We start from the raw sequence: 19117 nt of genomic DNA on the forward strand, positions 1-19117 counted from the left end.
TTTATTTTTCTATTATTATCAGCTGATCCTGTAGCTTATCAGTGAATCAGAGATTAAATTTGGGGCGGCCCTGGGAGGGGGGGGGTCAAAAGGCATGCCTAGTACTAACATGCACTTCTTATAGAATTCTAGCAATTATGTGCCTAACTGCTAACAGTTGGGCATGAGCATTGATTTGGCATAAGTGTTTGTGCCCAGTGGTGTAGTAGAGGGAGGCGTCTTGGTAGGGGGCACTGGCATCCATCCTCCTCTCTGCCCCCCACAACTGCACGCCCCCCCTTCCCTTCCCTCATACGTTGTTAATGTTTGCGGCGCGAGCAGCAACCCCCAACCTGCCCCGGGTGCGTCTCACCCTCGCTATGCCACTGCCTGTGCCTACCCATAATTGCAGGCAGTGATATCAGAGGAAGCGCCGACGCTGGCACGAGCAGCAGGTTGGGGTTGCTGCTCGTGCCTTAGACGTTAAAGAGGTACGGGGAAGGGGCACGCGTGCAGCAGGAGGAGATGGGTAAGGAGTAGATGGGGGAGGGCAGAGAAAAGGGCAGGGGATGGGCACCACTGCCCCGGGTGTCTCTCACTCTCACTATGCCACTGCCAAGGCCAAAAGATAAGTACAAAGAAAACGCACTAAAAATTACAATATGGTTTTATGTTTGCACTAGTCTGCCGATTCTGTGTCTTGAATTGGGCTGGGATATTTTAAATAATGAAGTTGTTACTCCATGGAGAGTTGAACTAAAGTTTGGCCAGAGTGCCTATAATCAATTTTAATGATAAAAAAAAAGTTTATCAATTGAGAAAATAAAATATATTTTAGTGAGAGAGAGGGCGAGTTATAGCCAATGAAGTGAGCAGCAGCAAATGGATTGTTTCCATAAAAATAACCCCTTCTTTGGGTAAAAAATGTGCTCAATAAGAGTAAAAGGCAATACTGCAACTAAATGTAACCTGACCTCATAGTAGTAGCCAAATACGAACAAAGGAGACCCAGATAGAATGTCTAGTTGGGTTCTGGAATGTGAGATGGCTTATAAACCCAAGAAAAAATATTTACTCCAGTCTCAGTTCTTTAGTTATTTAGTGCATCACCCATAGGTGTCTCCTGAGGTGGAGAGTAGGTGGCGATAGGGTAGAGATGTGATTTATACAGGTACTTGTCGACTTACAACCTATTCAAGTTACGACTGTTCGACTTTACGACGCGTTTACTACAGTTTCCCCCGCCAGCTGTTAGCAGCCCCAGTCTCCCGCACTCCCAAATCTCGCTACGCAGCAGTAATAATATAAAGAGGAGGATTTGCCATAACGAATGTTCACCACAAAGGGATTGTGCTGTTCTTGACTTAGAAAGTAAGAACATGTTAATAAAATATTACTTTAAGATATCAATACCCAGTCTAATACAGTATTCTTACCTTAGTCTAACATAGGCCGACTTACGTCCTGATCAACTTACAACCTGTCAATTGGAACCAATTACGGTCGTAAATCAACGAGTACCTGTATGTCTGTTTTATAAAATGCACGTATATTACTAATTCTATAAACTGTCATGCGCAAATTATAGATATTATGTTATTTGCATAACTGGCACTAATGATCTGCTAATTGATCTTAACAGCCAATTATTGGCTATAATTGCAGTTAATTGACACTGATTGGCACTAATTAGCAGTTACATATGTAACTGCCCTTAGACTTCTCAGATTGCATGTGCAAAATCCATAATGTGCAACTGCAAGGGGGTTTATATTAATCATCTATTGATTTTGAGAACCACATATATTCTAATTTTTGTGTTGTATAACATACATGTACATGCAGACACACTAGTATTCTATAACTGCAGTGGTGCACGCAATTGCCAAAATAGAATTTGCTCTTAGCATGCATCATCCAGGCACCTAACTATAGGTGATCTTATTGTACATTTGCACCTTTGAAACTAATGTAAATTTATGTGAGAGAATTTGTACACTGTAAGGGATAGTTCTGGGCACCTACCGTATCTTAAAAACCAAGTAGGAGCCTATGTGCCTTTTTTATTTATTTGGTTTTATAGCCCCTCCTCCCAGAAGAGCTCGGAACAGGTTACAAGTTTACATACATAATAAAGTGTATTTATACAATGTGTTGACAGATATAGCATGGCAGAACATTGATACAGATGGCAAAAAACATAGTTAACAAAGCATGGTGAAACATAATATGACATAGCATGATGAGCATAGTATGACAAAACATAGCATGGCAAACATAATATTACAAGCATGGCTAACCTAGTATGACACAACGGTATGGCACGTAACATGATAGAACCTAGTACGGTAGACATGGAACGGCAAACATTGTATAGCAGACATAGCATGAGAAATCATAGCATGATAGGCATAGTATGGCAAGTATAGTCTGGAAAGTTCGAAGTGTAGTAGAGTGAGAGAGAAGAGGTGATAAGACTAAACATGGTATGGTCACATAGAACAGAGGGATCATGCACAGTAGAGGCTATATATTATACCACCAGAGGGGACTTGGTAGAGTAGGGCATTAAATGATGGGCAATATAAAGTGCAACAGTACATGGCACGATGGGACTCAGGACAGCGGAGGGTCAGTGCCCTTTTCGTGAGGTCTAGGGAATTTAGACTGGTGTACTTTCGTAGAAGGCCAAAGGAAGAGGTGGGCTTTTATTGCTTTCCTGAAGTTTAGTAGACCTTCTAATGATCTTATATGGGTAGGACATTTGTTCCAGAGGTGCGGTAGGTAATAATAATAATAATTATAATAATAACTTTATTTTTCTATACCGCCATAATCTTGCGACTTCTAGGCAGTTCAAGGTGAAGAGAGCTGTACAATCAGCGAATTACAGTGTACAAATAGTGAAGGTGTCACTGAGCAGTCAGTGATTACAAATTAGCAAGAAAAGATATTAATGGGTTGCAGTATAAACTTAACATGTTACATTAAAGGGGCTGGAGAGCCAGCGAATTACAGAATACGATTGGTGAAGAAGATACTGAACAGTCATTGAAAACAGGATACCGTTAGATGAAGATACATAGTATCAGCGATCAGCGTGAAGAGTGAGAGCTTTTTAAATGAAAGGGGGGCGTTTTTTGACTAGGAATTAAATCTATTGAACAGAGCGGTCTTGATTCCTTTCCGAAAGTCGCCGTAGGTTAACTTGGTTCTGTCCATGAAGTTGCCTAGCCAGGATTGCTGTCTACCAGCTTGAAATTTAAAAGATCTATCCAGAAAGGTTTTATATTTGCAACCTGTGATTTTCGGGTAGGCAAAGAGGTTGTGATTTCTGGTTGTCCTTGTGGGTGTGTAAAGTTCGAAGTGAGGTAATAGATAATTGGGGGCCATTCCCCCAATTATCTATTACAAGTAAGATCTTTTCTGGGCGGTCTCAAGGTGGCGCGTTCTGAGGGCATGCATGATTGGTTTTCTTCTTGCGAGCGAAGCAGTTGATTCAGGGCATAGGGTAGAAATTTGGTGGCCATATATAATTTGGTTTTAAGTACAGTTCCTCCACCTACTTGAAAGCTCAGTTTTCATGCAAAACTCTCATGTCAAGCAGGAGCTTGACATGTTCTGGTCATGATGCTAGTGGGCTTGAATTCATTTTTAGGCAGGAGAGAACAGCTGTCGTGGTTAAGTTAGGAGCTGAACTGCAATTCTCAGGACTTTTGTTAATGCTTTTCGATGGCATGGAGAAAGGAGATGAGATACCTAACATTAAATAACAGTTCCAAAAATATGCACTGTGCCAAATTAACTTTCAGAGACAACGGAGGTGACAAAGTTTGACTTTCTGCACATAAATCTTACATGATTGATGAGCTGCTGCAAAGTAGCTTTGTTTTGAAAAATAATCTTTGGCAGGCAGCATCAAATATGAGCAGCGCTGCGGCTGATGAAACTAGATCTGGAGTTTTACATTTTATTCTCCGTGTAGATTAACACCTGGGGTGAAATCTGACTGGAATGTCTTAGCTACCAGTTTAATGCTATTCTATTGTCTCCGGAGGCTTGCTTGTTCTCGTTATCTTCAACGTTTGGAGATTTTCAGTAAGCATGAGCAAACCTGCCACATCCCGACTCGTGTGTGGGTGAAGGTCAGGCCAGACTCAACAGACTTTTGAGGTTTTGGGGGGAGGAGGAGAAGGTGGGGGAGAGATGGAACGACTTTGAAGTTCTGGGCTGCTGGTTCTTGCTTGTTTTGTAGTGGGTGAGATGAGAGAGAAGAAAGAAAATTATTTGTGCTGCTTGAGAGTTACAAGAGAGAAAGAATAGTGTGAGCGCATTTATTTATTTATTTCCTTTGTAACTCACCTTTAACTAGGTGGTTAACAAAATACACACACAAAACAGAATAATATCATTACATAAAAGAAAACACTTCCTGGCAGTACTCAACTTCTAACTACTCAAACAATTCCAAAAAAGGCTCGAACAGACAAAAAGTCTTCACATTTTTCTTAAAGGTAACATAGAAATATAGAAAATGACGGCAGAAAAAGGCCATAGCCCATCAAGTCTGCCCACCCAAACTGACCCACCCCCACTAGGTTTACTTTCCTAGAGATCCCACTCCTAACGACCCAACTCTTAACTCTAACCTCTTAGGGATCCCACGTGGGCATCCCATTTACTCTTAAAATCTGACACGCTGTTGGCCTCGATTACCTGTATCGGAAGCTCATTCCAATGATCAACCACTCTTTCGGTGAAGAAATACTTCCTGGTGTCGCCATGAAATTTCCCGCCCCTGATTTTGAGCGGATGCCCTCTTGTGGTCGTGGGTCCTTTAAGACAGAAGATATCATCTTCCACTTCGATACGTCCGGTGATATATTTAAACGTCTCAATCATGTCTCCCCTCTCCCTATATTCTTCGAGAGAGTAGAGCCGCAATTTATTCAGCCTCTCTTTGTACGAAAGATCCTTGTGCCCTGAGACCATCCTGGTGGCCATCCGTTGAACCGACTCGACTCTCAGCATATCTTTACGGTAATGTGGCCTCCAGAAGTGCACACAGTATTCCAGATGAGGTCTCACCATGGTTCTGTACAATGGCATTATGACTTCAGGATTCCGGCTGACGAAACTTCTACGGATACAACCCAACATCTGCCTTGCCTTAGATGAAGCCTTCTCCACTTGATTGGCAGTTTTCATGTCTGCACTAATGATCACTCCTAAATCTCGTTCTGTTGAAGACCTAGCTAAGGTCTCGCCATTCAAGGTGTATGTTCTGCACGGATTTCTGTTGCCGAGGTGCATGACCTTACATTTCTTAGCATTGAAGCCCAGCTGCCAGGTTGAGGACCAATGTTCCAACAAAAGCAGGTCCTGCGTCATACTATCGGGTAAATTGCAATTGCTTACTATATTACATAGTTTGGCGTCATCGGCGAATAATGTTATTTTACCTTGAAGCCCCTGAGTCAGGTCCCCTATGAATATGTTGAAAAGAAGCGGGCCCAAGACTGAACCCTGCGGTACTCCACTGGTCACCTCTGATGTTTTAGAGATGGTACCGTTAACCACCACCCTTTGAAGTCTACCACTCAGCCAATCAGTGACCCATGCAGTTAGTATTTCTCCTAACCCCATCGATTTCATCTTGCTCAACAGCCTGCGATGTGGGACGCTATCAAAAGCTTTACTGAAATCTAGGTACACGACGTCCAGGGATTCTCCCAAGTCCAGCCTTCTTGTTACCCAGTCAAAGAAGCTGATGAGATTGGATTGGCAGGATCTACCTTGGTGAAGCCATGTTGATTGGGGTCTCGTAGATTCTCCTCGTCCAGGATCGTGTCTAATTTATGTTTGATTAGTGTTTCCATGAGTTTACACGCTATTGATGTGAGACTCACCGGTCTGTAATTCACAGCCTCTGCCCTGCAGCCCTTCTTGTGCAGTGGAACGACGTTAGCTGTTTTCCAGTCCAAGGGGACTTTCCCTTTACTTAGGGAGAGATTAAAGAGCACGGATAATGGTTCCGCCAGGACATCACACAACTCTCTGAGCACTCTGGGGTGCAGATTGTCTGGTCCCATGGCTTTGTTCACCTTGAGTCTTGTCAGTTCGCCGTAAACGTCGCTAGGTGTGAACTCGAAATTCCGAAATGGGTGTTCCGCGCTTTGCTTAGCCTGCAACTGTGGACCGTGACCCAGTGCCTCACAGGTGAAGACTGAGCAGAAGTATTCATTCAGTAGTTCAGCTTTATCGGAGTGAATACTTCTGCTCAGTCTTCACCTGCGAGGCACTGGGTCACGGTCCACAGTACTAAGCTCTTTCAGTATCCGCAGACCAATGGCAGCTTGTTCCATATTACATTAGTTTCTTTAATTCCGCCAATACCTTGCGGTTCTAGGCATATTACAAAATTATAAGATTCTGGTCATATCCAGAAGATTACAGGGAAACTATTGGTTGGAACATTTATATTCTGTTGATGGGGTGAGGTTATTGGTTGTATCAGGGGTTTGTCTCGTATTTCTTGAATAACCTAGCTTTTATTTCCCTCCTGAAGGTTTCGTAGTTTGGTGCTGAGATTAGTAAGTTGGAGATGTGGCTGTCTAGTTTTGCTGCTTGTGTGGCGAGTAGTCTGTCGTGTATATTTTTACACTGAATGCCTTTGATTTGAGGGTGGGTGAAGGGTGTCTGAGTTCTCCTTGGTCTGGAAGAGTTGTTCCGAGTTAGGCGAGTGTTCAGGTAGGATGGTCCATTGCCATACAGGGTTTTGAAGAGCATGCAGTTGAATTTAAAAAGTACCATATTCATGCTTGTACAGGTAGCCAGTGCGTGTCTTGGTAGGTGGCGGTGATGTGGTCATACTTCTTCAGGTCTCATTAAAGATCTTCAAAAGACAACACAGCATTAGCAGTAACGTCAATCATCAAGCCACTAGTATAGAATTAATGACCTTTATTTCTTTCCTGCGTAGCTAAGACTGAAGCCTGGACCTTTGATGCCGCTTTTTACACGTTTCAAACCTGTTCTCATTCAATCCTTTTGTTTGACCTGAGGAAGGTGGCAAAGAGGCCTTTTTATTATTAATTTGTAATACATTTCCTGGCTCCGTAAATTCCCTCACTCTTTCAGAAAAAAATGTAAATGTCTCCTTGGTTTGTTAATGTCCAGGGCTTGTTTTCACACAGTCCAGTCTGGGTTCTTAGTGAATGGAGAGTTTTGTATATTAGGTATGGATGGTCATTTCAAAAGAATTAAATTCATCAGTAGTGCACATAAGTGAGCATAGTGGAAACTTTTCTTAAAGAGTGTGTCTGAGAAAACCCGAACATGTCCTCTTTTTAGAGGACTGTCCGGATGCCCGGGGGGGACTTCCAAAACCTGGCAGTTTGTCCGGGTTTTGAAAGTCCTCGAGCTCGGGGCCGCATCTGGAGGTCCTCCAAGCATGCGTGGATGCAATGTGACATCATCATGTCACATCCATGCATGCTCACAGGCCCTCCAGACACAGTCCTGAGCTTGGGGAAGAAGAGACGAAGTTTGGGTGGGGGTGGGACTGGGGAGGAATAGGCAGGACTAGGGGGAGAACGGGGCAAGGCCACATGTCTTCTTTTTTTGTAGATGAAATCTGGAAACCCTACCCCCAGATAAGGTATAGCGCAACTAAAGTTGTGCATGCAATCTGTGAACATTGCCGATTTGCATGCATAACTTAATTAGTTAACAAGCCAATCCACACTGATGATGTCCAATTAACAAGCAATTATTGGCACTAGTTGGCACTAATTAGAATTTACGTGCACAACTTTCTAAACGTATTCTATAAATTGGTGCATAAAATTCTATTGCACAGAACTCAAAAGGGAGCATGATCAGGGGAGATACATGGGTGGGTCATGGGCATTCCTAAAACTGAGGTGCACTGTTATAGAATACGCCCAATCCCTGCACAGGCACTGATGTCAGGTTTTCATTGACGTAAATAGCTATGCCTAAATTTTAGTCACTTGGACAGGTGCTACGCATATTTTATTACCTGTGCCTAACTCCATACGCAGTTTATAGAATAACACTAAGCACAGGTTTTTTTGGCGCTGATTTTTTATTTATATAATTCAATTTCTATCCCGTCCTCCCAGTAGCTCAGAACGGGTTACAAGTGAATACATTTGGACAGTACAAATGCAAATAGCATGCCCTCTTTAAGATGAGTTTACACTCTTAACCACATTTATTTCCAGCCCCTCCCCCCCAAATTAAAACTTTCTGGGTGCCCATCCTTACTGTAAATCAGATGACTTACTCAGCTTTACTATGCTGGGTTGCTGGTTGTAGTTCTCTGATTGGACAGTTCTTTGTCATGTTTTTCTGCTTATTTATTATAAATTCTATTACTTATTAATTTATTTTTTGTTTTTTTCTTGTTTAAAATTTTTTTTATTGTTCTGTTTTATTCTTGCCCTTATCTGTCTCAAAGCTTGATGTTTGGTAAAAGTGGAGCAAAAATGCCAGTCTAAAGTTAATTCAATTAAATTTATTGATTCTGTCTTATGAGATCAGGAGTTATTAACTTAGTCCTCAAAACAGACCCAGCAGTCAGGTTTTTGAGATGAAAGATGGCCTCCTAACCTTAGGGACATTAGATGATTGCCTAGGGTAGCAAAGCCAACAACAGATCCTAACAGCCATAAAAGCTCAAAGAACTATCAGGACATATATTTACCTGCAGGAAGGTTAAGACATTTTCAAATAGTTAATTTAACACAACTACCAGTATGTACATATGCATATTTCTTTACTGTATTTATTATTTTGGATTTAGCTCACACCTTTTTCAGAAGTAACTAAAATTGAGTTAGATGCAGGTACAGTATGTATTTCCCTATTCCCAGGATTCTGATTTTGTACTTGAAGCAATGGAAAGGTTAAGGGCTCCTTTTACTAAGCCACGCTAGCGGTTTTAATGTATGCACCGGATTAGCGTGCGCGCTAGCTGAAAATCCACCACCTGCTCAAAAGGAGGCGGTAGCGGCTAGCGCACGTGGCAAATTAGCGCATGCTATTCCATGCATTAAGGCCCTAATGCGGCTTTGTAAAAGGAGCCCCAAGTGACTTGCCCAGTAATCCAAAGAGCATCAAGATGGTTTGGGGAGAGGTGATGGTAGAGTGAATATGATTTTTAAATTCAATTATCAAAATTTTAGGGGATCTTAAGGTAGGGTTAACATATTTAATAATGGACATACCCAGATGCCCTGTTTTGCCTCCAGCCCCGCCCCAAAAAGCCTTGTCTCTTTTTTCCCAACCTCCAGGCTGCATCTGGAGGCTTCCAGCATGAGCAGATATGTGTGAGTCATCCACACATGCTTGTCTAAGGCCCTCCAGATGCAGCCGGAGCTCGGGGCTTTCCGAACAAACTACTGGGTTTTGGAAAGTCTGTCTGGGAGCCCAGACAGTCCTCTGAAAAAAGAGCATGTCCGGGTTTTCCAGGACATCTGGTAACCCTACCTTAAGGGCATGACAGTTAACGAAGGAGCAGGTGCGCAAGGCTGAATGTTTCCCTTCAGTGCCTGACACCCTTGCATTGGCACTGCTCAAGATATCTACAGTGAATATGTATGAGATAGATTCCCTTAATGTCCCATCTCTAAAGATAATTGGTACTCATCGTACCCTCATTTTTTCAGTCACCAACCCTTTAATTTGGAACTCTCTCCCTCTATACCTTAGAGCTGAACGAAACTTGCAGAAATTCAAAAGCAGCCTAAAATGCTTGCTTTTTAAATATACCTATAATGATTTTTATACACATATCTACTCCAGCTATTTTTAACTTTTTCCCTTTTTCTCTTGTATTTTCCTTTTATGTATTGCTTCTATAAAATTGTAGTTCTTCCCTCTTTTCCCATTGTTTTCAAGTCATAAGTATGTTTGTTTAGTTCGTATATGTCTAATAATTAGTTCATGTATGTCTAATTCATTTTAAAATGTTTGTCTCCCAGCTATTTAGTTGTATATGTCCAATAATTTAAAAATGGCCATCGCCCAGTTATTTTTAAATACTTTGTACAACGCTTTGTGCTTTTGGATAAGCGTTTAATCAACACTTAAATAAACTATGAAACTATTTGCATACAATCAAGCACCTTGGTGGAAAGTAAATATAGGGCCCAATATTCAAAAAGAATTTAACCGGTCAGCAACAGTCATTGACTGGCTAAATCACAGAGAGCCAGCTATCCCTTAATATTCAGTGGGAGATAACCAGTTATCTCCATTGAATATTTGTGGTTAGTTCTCAGAAGCATTCTGGGGATGTTTCAGGAGCGGGTCAAAGTTATACCCCAACATTCAGGCGCATTGATAGGACTGCTGCGTACATCTAGCACCACTGTAGAAATAGCAAGTATTTATTTATTTTAGAAATTTTTTCACTAAGCGGCTTACAATGTATACACAGACATAGTCAATAACATTTTCCTACCAAATCCTCTCAACTCATCCCACTTCTGCTAAAACTAGTACATAGCTAATAAAACAGATTATCAAATATAAAATACCGCTACCTAATAAAAAGCTTTTAATTTTATTTAGAATTATTTTATTTGTTTTTATTTAACTTTTTAAGTATTTTTCATTATTGCAAATGGTTTAGATACTCCTTGATAAACGGTATATCAAGTGATGAATAAACTTGGAAGCTTTCTAAAAGACATCTTATCTGTGCAAAATCTCAAATATCCTGGTAAAGCATTCCATTTCTGAGGACCCACCACAGAAATGGCTGTTGTCTGTGTCTTTTTGTAATGAGTTTCACCAAGACCTTCAGTCGATAGCCTCATGGCAAATTCTGACCTTAAAGATCTAGAACAGGGGTGTCCAAAAGGCTAATCGGGATCGACCGGTAGATCGCGAAGGCAACATGAGTCAATTGTGTTGCCTTTGCATTCTACTTACTTCCTGACTTAAAAGCGCTGAGCCGACCAACTTCCCCCACCCGACGTCAATTCTGACGTCGGAGAGGAAGTTCCAGGCCAGCCAATTGCTGCCTGGCTGGCCCGGAACTTCCTCTCTGACTTCAGAAATGACGTCCGGGAGAGGAAATGCTTCTGTGTGGGGAAGCAGGGAGAGCTTGGGGCGGTGGTGGTATGGAGGCCTATTCCCCGATGGTGGCGGCAGTGGCTTGGGAGCAGGTAGGGAGACAGAAAGACGGGGAAGCAGGGAGACAGAAAGAAGGGAAAAAGAAAGAAAGGGGGACAGAAAGACAGAAAGAAAGGGGGCATGGAGAGAGAAAGACAGACAGAAAGAAAGAAAGGGGAGGGGGGCTGGGAGAGAGGAAGAAAAAGTTGGCGGAGGGAATGAGGTCTAGAAGCATACAGCAGGCTGAAAGAAGGGAAGAAATATTGGATGTACAGTCAGAACAAGAAAGTGCAACCAGATACTCATGAAATCACCAGACAACAAAGGTAGGAAAAATGATTTTTATTTTCAATTTAGTGATCAAAATGTGTCCGTTTTGAGAATTTATATCTGCTGTCTATATTTTGCACTATGGCCCCCTTTTACTAAACCGAAATAGCGGTTTTTAGCGCAGGGAGCCTTTGAGCATTGAGAGCAGCGCAGGGCATTCAGCGCAGCTCTCTATGCTAAAAACCGTTATCGCGGTTTAGTAAAAAGGGAGGGGGTATATTTGTCTATTTTTGTATAGTTGTTCCTGAAGTGACATTGCATAAAGTCATCTGCCTTGACCTCTTTGAAAATCCGCGGAATATAAATGATAATTAACATTTTCTCTGCGTACAGTGTGCTTTGTGTTTTTTTAAAAATTTTATTGTTGGTAGATCATTTTGACTTGTTCATTTTAAAAGTAGCTCGCAAGCCCAAAATGTGTGGGCACCCCTGATCTAGAAGGTATATATTGTTTCAACGTCTAACTTAAATACCGTGACAGTAGTAGTGGTAGTAGTGGCTAGAACTACATAAATAGTTGTCCCAGCTTTATGCACTAGCCCAGTGTCCCGCAAACATTTTCAAACCGCAGCACACTAAATGAACTGGCCGCGGCTCGAGGCATCCGTACGTGCACGGACGTCACCATGATGACATCACACACAGGAGTGATGTCATCACATCGACGTGCCAGTGGGGGTGCCAGCAGGGAAGAGGGCCGGAGCAAAGGAGAGGTGCCAGTGCCAGCTGATTGCCTAAAGGACGTGCCTTTCGCCGCGAGAGGCACGTCCTGTAGGCAGTCAGCTAGCGTTTCTCCTCCTCCCCAGTGTGCCGCGGCACACCTGAAATCTGAGGAGGTACACAGTTTGCGATATACTGCCCTAGCCAATACTCAATTAGTATTGAATAATGAGGAAAACACCCAGCATTGAATGTCTGGGGTTAACGCCAGCAGCTGAAAATCACCCAGATAGGGGCCTATTTGGGGTTCTGTTTTATACAGGCATATGGGCTTATTTGTCTTTATAGAGTAGCTCCACAAAACCTGCTTAAAATGCACCCATGTACATTTATACTACTTGGGAGTAGATGAGAGAAAATAAAGAATAGCCATACTGGGTCAGACCAATGGTCCGTCTAGCCAAGCATCCTGTTTCCACAGTGGCCAATCCAGGTGTCAAGTACTAGCAAAAACCTAAATAACAGCAACATTCCATGTCGTGAATCCCAGGGCAAGCAGTGGCTTCCCCTATGTGTAATAGTACACAGGTGAAATATGTGCATACGTGTAATATGTGGATACATGTATGTTTTATAAGCACCACTTGTGTTTTGCCACTCCCAGGAATACCTACACACAGGTCACATAACAGCACACACTTTCTTGTCACCATGTGGAGGAAAGCACTGGTTGAGCTCCTGCCTCTGCATCCAGAGATTGGAGATCAAATCCCGGTACTGCTCCTTGTGACCCTGGGCAAGTCACTTAATCCTCCAATGTGGCCAAAACCATAAAAAGGTGGTATTCAAGTCCCCACGTATACTTTTACAGGTGTATAATGAGGGTTAATTATATAAGATCCCTTTTTCTGCAGCTTGGAAAAGAGATGACCGAGGGGAGATATGATTGAAGTCTACAAAATCCTGAGTGTAGTAGAACAGGTACAAATGGATCGATTTCACTGCACAACAATTTTTTGGTTAAGTCTTGATTCCTGAAAAGTTTTTGGTGATTATGACAGGTACCAACTTGGTATGCTCAAATATGGTTTTGGTTTTACTGCATCACGTAAGAACTATGAGAAATAGACATTTTTATGTTTACTGACAATAAAATATATAGTCAAGTTTACGTTTCGCACAAGCGACTAAATGAAACAGAATTAAAAGTGTTTTGCTCCCGAGTTTCTTTTATATTCAGTGTCTGGTGCATCACGTTGTAGCATCCAACAATAGTCGGCAAGCATTGACGGATTCCAATTGCCCTGGTATCGTTTCTCCATCGTAGCTATGTCTTGATGAAACCTTTCACCGTGCTCGTCACTCACAGCACCGAGATTTGCGGGGAAGAAGTCCAAGTGTGAATGGAGGAAATGAATCTTGAGTGACATATTGCACTTCATTCTCTTGTATGCTTTGAGAAGTTTGTCTACCAGCTGAATGTAGTTTGGGGCTCTGTAATTGCCCAGAAAATTGTCAACAACGTCTTTCAAGGCTTTCCAGCCAATTTTTTCCGGCCCAACTAACAGATCTTCAAATCGCTTGTCACTCATAACATGTCTGATCTGGGGGCCAACAAAAATACCCTCTTTGATCTTGGCATCAGTTATTCTTGGGAACATCTGTCTTAAATAACGAAAACCTTCCCCTTCCTTGTTCATTGCTTTCACAAAATTCTTCATGAGTCCCAGTTTAATGTGAAGAGGAGGCAATAATATCTTTGTCGGGTCAACAAGCGATTCATGTGCTACATTTTTCTGTCCTGGAACTAACTTTTTACGGAGTGGCCAGTTCTTTCTAGAATAGTGCGACTCTCTGTCTCGGCTGTCCCATTCGCAGATGAAACAGCAGTACTTTGTATAGCCAAGCTGCAGTCCTAGTAACAGAGCAACGACTTTGAGGTCTCCACAGATATTCCAGTTATACCTGGTATACTGGACATACTTTAGTAACATTTCCATATTCTCATATGTTTCTTTCATATGTGCTGCATAGCCAACAGGTACTGAAGGATAAACGTTGCCATTGTGCAACAGAACAGCTTTCAGGCTTAACATTGACGAATCAATGAAAAGACGCCACTCTTCCGGGTTGTGATCACAACCAAAGACCGAGAACAATCCTTCAATGTCACAACAGAAACAGAGACTGTCGACTTGTGCAAAAAATTTGGTTATATCATGATGCCGGTCTCGAAACACAGAAATTTTCGTACCTGGTGATAGCAAACACCATTCCTGCAGTCTCGAACCTAGCAGCTCAGCTTTTGCTTTTGACAGACCCAAATCTCTGACCAAATCGTTCAATTCGGACTGTGTTATCAGATGTGGATCGCCTGATGAGGATGGTTCAAAATCCGGGTCAATGTCACTGTTAGAACCCTGCACTGCAGTTTCTTCATCTGGTTCGTCTAAGGTCCAATCCTCTGGTGGTTTCGGAACTGGAAGACTGTCATCATGTGGCATGGGTCTCATTGCTGAAGGCAGATTAGGATATTCAATTGACTTCTTGTTTTTGGCAGAGAAACCAGACACATTAGTCAAACAGAAATAACAGTCCGTCACATGGTCTTTCTGTTCTCGCCATATCATCGGAACAGCAAATGGCATCGTCTTTCGAGTACCTCTGAGCCAGGCTCTCAGACTAACAGCACATGTCGCACAGCAAATGTGAGGCGCCCATTGCTTGTCTTGATCACCTATTTTGCAGCCAAAATACAGATGATAGGCTTTCTTTACAAGGGCAGTCATCGAACGTCTCTGAGGCGTAAGTGTATATTCCCCACAGATATAGCAGAATGTGTCGCGGCTGTTACGACACCGACGAGACATATTGCCCGACACCAAAACGTCTATAGCATCAAGCTTACTTACTGTTATATTGCTACAGCTACTATACTACTATACTTTACTATACTGATACTATATACACACACGGACTATCTATATTAACCAAATGAGCAGGATCGGTGTATGGAAGCCACCATTATAGCATGGTGAGACAGCGCAAGCTCGTTCAGACCTGCCCAGACATGCCCAGGATGTCATCTTCCATAAAACAGCTTCCAACCTGGCTAGATTTTATGCATGGACATACCCAGGCGGCACAAACCGTTGTTGATAAGACACTTATGGGAGAAAAAATTGTTTGCATCCAAATATAAGAAAAAATCACGACAAAATTGAAGATTTCTCTGAAATGGTACGTGATGGGTAATTTTTGATGTAATATTCATGATCAGCACCCAAAATTCTATAAGAAACACCCAGCAGTGTTCAGGAAGCAAAAACTTTGTTGTGCAGTGTTTTTCACTCTATCAAAAATTACAAAGACTGGGGGACACTCAATGAAGTTACAGGAAGATACTTTTAAATCCAATAGGAGGAAATATTTTTCATTTTTCATTTATTCAGCACTTAACGAGTTATGCAGTACCACATAAAGATAGGACTTACATTTATAGGGTCATATTTTTATAGTGACCTTGGTCAATTAACCCCCCTCTTTTACTAAGGCGTGCTAACTGATTTAGCGCGAGCTAATCGAATTAGACTAACATGCACGCGTTAGCATTTAGCGCACGCCAATTCGATTAGCTCGCGCTAAATCAGTTAGCGCATCATAGGAAAAGAGGGGGTAAGTGCTAAATATCAGCATTTCACTGGCCAAGGGCCGACTCCATCCCCGAAACACCTCCAAAATGGCCAGTTTTCAGTTTATCGCTAACTGGTTATTTTCAGCAGTGCTAACTGGTTGAGTGCCGGTGAAAATTAGTAGTTAGCCCCAGACGGGCAGTTTAACCAGCAAAGGAGCCATTTCTGGCCGGTTAAATCGCGTTAAATAGCAACCTGACTGTTTTTCTGTTTCTGCTCCTGTTGGGGATGAGTTAGTTGTATAGCAAGCTCATTTTATGTAGTACCAGTAGGTAGAGGTTCCGTACCTATAAAACACAGTAGCATATTGTAGCTTGCACCATCCGTTTCTTCCAGATCCACAGTGCTGCAGTGCTGACTCAATTAGCAATATTTTATTTTTTATTTATTCAGTTTTCTATACTGTTCTCCCAGGGGAGCTCAGAACGGTTTACATGCATTTATTCAGGTACTCAAGCAGCTTTTCCCTCTCTGTCCCAGAGGGCTCACAATCTATCTAGTGTACCTGGGACAATGGGGGGGGGGATTAAGTGACTTGCCCAGGGTCACAAGGAGCAGTGTGGGTTTGAACCCACAACCTCAGGGTGCTGAGGCTGTAGCTTTAACCACTGCGCCACACTCTCCCCTATTATATTATACTGAAGTGGCACGTATTATAATCTCAAATGTATAAACCTTCCTCAAACACCTGAACCTCCTGCCCTCCCCCCACCTAAAACAAACAAAAGGCACTGTTGTTGGTTGCTTGTGCTCAATATTCAGTCTAGTATGTCAAAGTGTGTCTTGGCTGAGAGCGCTCTGTCTGGCTTTCACCATGGGCTGCACCAACAGATGTCTCTCTGTCTGTCTGTGCAAGCAGCATATGCAGGCCCTGAGCTCCCAGATAAAGTTTGTGTCATCATACATCAAGTGGAAAGGAGACGAGGCCTGCTGTAACTGAAGTGTGTAATTTGCTTTCTTCATGTAGTCTGCTCTGCTCAGAGCCAAGTGGCCGGTTTTTTTCTTTTGGTGGGTGAAAAATGCTCAATATACAGACAAGTTTGATATCCAAGTTGACAAGAGCAATGCTTTGTTTCTCACAGGGTGAAGACGTCCCCTCGCTGAACTACTATGAGGTCAGAAGCCTTGCTGCTATATTTCACACTACTACAATTCGCTGGGGCCGGTTTCCCAGAAGACTCTGAGCCAATCAGTATTTCGCATGGCAACTGTAAGTATGAATGCCCGCTCAGTGCTTCATAGGGTCTCAAGAAGGCAGCCATTGATGAAGAAGCTGTCGGCCTACAAAGTGGCAGTTGTTCTCTGATGGGCTTCTCTCTTTTGCTGGGACCTCTCAGGTCAGCCAGGTCATCCTCAGAATTTGTCCATCTCGCAGGGGTTTTCCTTTAGCTTGCTAGGCCTTCAAAGTGCAGGAATGATCAGCTGCTGACCTCTCCAATGCCATCTCATTCCATGGCCTGGGAAGTACAGGGGGCGGGAACGTGTATGGCTACAACTAAAGAGATCCTTATAAGGCAATGGCCAGGTTTAAGGGCCTGGGCAAAAGACAGGCTAAGAAATAAAGTACAATAAGCCTGCAAGCGAGTTTGATCAGAGTTTTGCAATAACATGTCTTTCCCCGTGGATTTAATTTTGTCCAGCTTCTGAAAGGGAAATATTTCACATGAAAAAAAAATTCAGCCAAAGTTAAACATATGCAAATAGTACTATAGGCCTTTTACTCAATTCTGAAGCCCTCCTTCCCTTTAACTGTGGCACCAAAGTGCAGTTTGCACATTTTTGCTTGGCACTATTTTCAAATTGGAAAGGGAGACTGACTTGTAGTTTTGTGTCCCAATTTCACCTGAACTTTATATCTGGACCAATGTATTAAAGCCACTTCTCAGTAGGGATGGGCAGCCAAATAATTTTTGTGTTATACTTTCCCAAAGGGTTGTTTTTTGTTTTGTCTGGAATGAATGTTGTCAACAGTGTGTACTTTTTGCACAGTCTTCTTAAAGAGAGTGTATTCTTTTCCTGATATTGGCAAATGACATTTTGTCACAAACTGCCTTCTGGCATCTATCCTTAGTGTTGTGCAGGTGCTCAAGTGATGCTTACTGAAAGGGACAGGAAAGACGGTCAGTAAAGAAGCCTCTATAATACAGACAAGCCCATGTTCTCCAGCATTCCATAACTTTTTTGTTAGAGGTCTGCCATATAGCTGTGAGACCCGCCCAGGCTAAGTCTTTGGAAGTGGAATTTCAAGCCACTAATGATAATGTATTTAGGTCAGGATACCGCACACTTTAGAAGTAATGTGCATTGTCTAATTAAGTGAACAGGGGAGGCCAAATCACTCCTCTCCCCCTCCAGAAAAAACAAACCACTGTTACCTATGACAATCATCCCCTTCTTCACAGCCTTTTCTTTGTTTTTTAATTATCAGACATCAAAGCTTTCTTTGATCTTTATTAAAACAGCAACCCTACCAAAACCAACTATTCATTTGGTTATTAAATAAAATAAAATAAAATGATCAAGATCACCCACCCGATGTTTTTCTGCTGCTGGTTATCTCAATTTTTGCACAGAAAGATTTTTTTTTTAATTTTGAAAGTGTCCTCTGTTTATCTGGTATAGCTATTTTAGCTCCAAGTTCCAGTGATTCTTAAATCCTACTGTCTGGGTGATGAAAGCAGGTTTGATTTGCAGAATGCTCACAGACGATATTCAGGAGATGTTTTTCCATATGTCTTGGCTAAGAAACAGGCTCATTTTCAAACCCTGGTAAGCCTGGGGGGAAAAGCCACACACACAGGTCTTTACTCAGCCAGTGGCAGTCAGTGTTTTTTAAGCAACTGGTAGCCACTGACTAAATTAAATCTATATATTCAATACTGTGCTGTGCCAATAGAAGTAAAGCCCGGATGTCTCAATCCATCCTCCTTTTTCTGGAGCCCTATGGTAACCCTAGTACCGGCTGATATTCATACCAGTACCCACTTACCAAACCAAGCAACCAAAGCCTGTTCTGCCCAATTAAACTGTCCTGAATATCAACCCCCAACATTGTTTGGGGGCCACCTGGACAAAATTTAAGAGCCATTGATCTAAGTAGATTGGGATATTGCTGGGGAACCTACCACACTGGAAACCCCTCCAGTTGTGCTAAGTTCTTAGTATAACATACGCCATTGAAGAAGAACCTCAGCTGGAGAAAGCTTTGAAACTAAAGAGGTATTTGGTAGTTCAAGTTACACGTGCCTAGGCCTTATTTCATAAAAGTATCAGACATAAAAACATTTTGAACACAGAGGAATGGTGAC

The 19117-nt window shown here is 42.3% G+C and overlaps 1 protein-coding gene across 7 annotated transcripts in view; it reads left to right on the forward strand.

Annotated features, from left to right (window-relative positions):
* The window catches only part of SEMA6A (semaphorin 6A), a 380082-nt gene that overhangs the window by 153428 nt on the left and 207537 nt on the right, over positions 1-19117 (forward strand). For all 7 annotated transcript variants that reach the window (XM_033929046.1, XM_033929045.1, XM_033929048.1 and 4 more), the window contains exon 2: positions 16892-17019. In XM_033929046.1, the coding sequence (XP_033784937.1) occupies positions 16920-17019 (100 nt within the window). In that variant the 5' untranslated portion in view covers positions 16892-16919. The remainder of the gene's footprint in view (positions 1-16891; positions 17020-19117) is intronic.

Source organism: Geotrypetes seraphini, chromosome 1 (genome assembly GCF_902459505.1).
Source record: "Geotrypetes seraphini chromosome 1, aGeoSer1.1, whole genome shotgun sequence".
In the NCBI taxonomy this organism is placed as follows: Eukaryota; Metazoa; Chordata; class Amphibia; order Gymnophiona; family Dermophiidae; genus Geotrypetes; species Geotrypetes seraphini.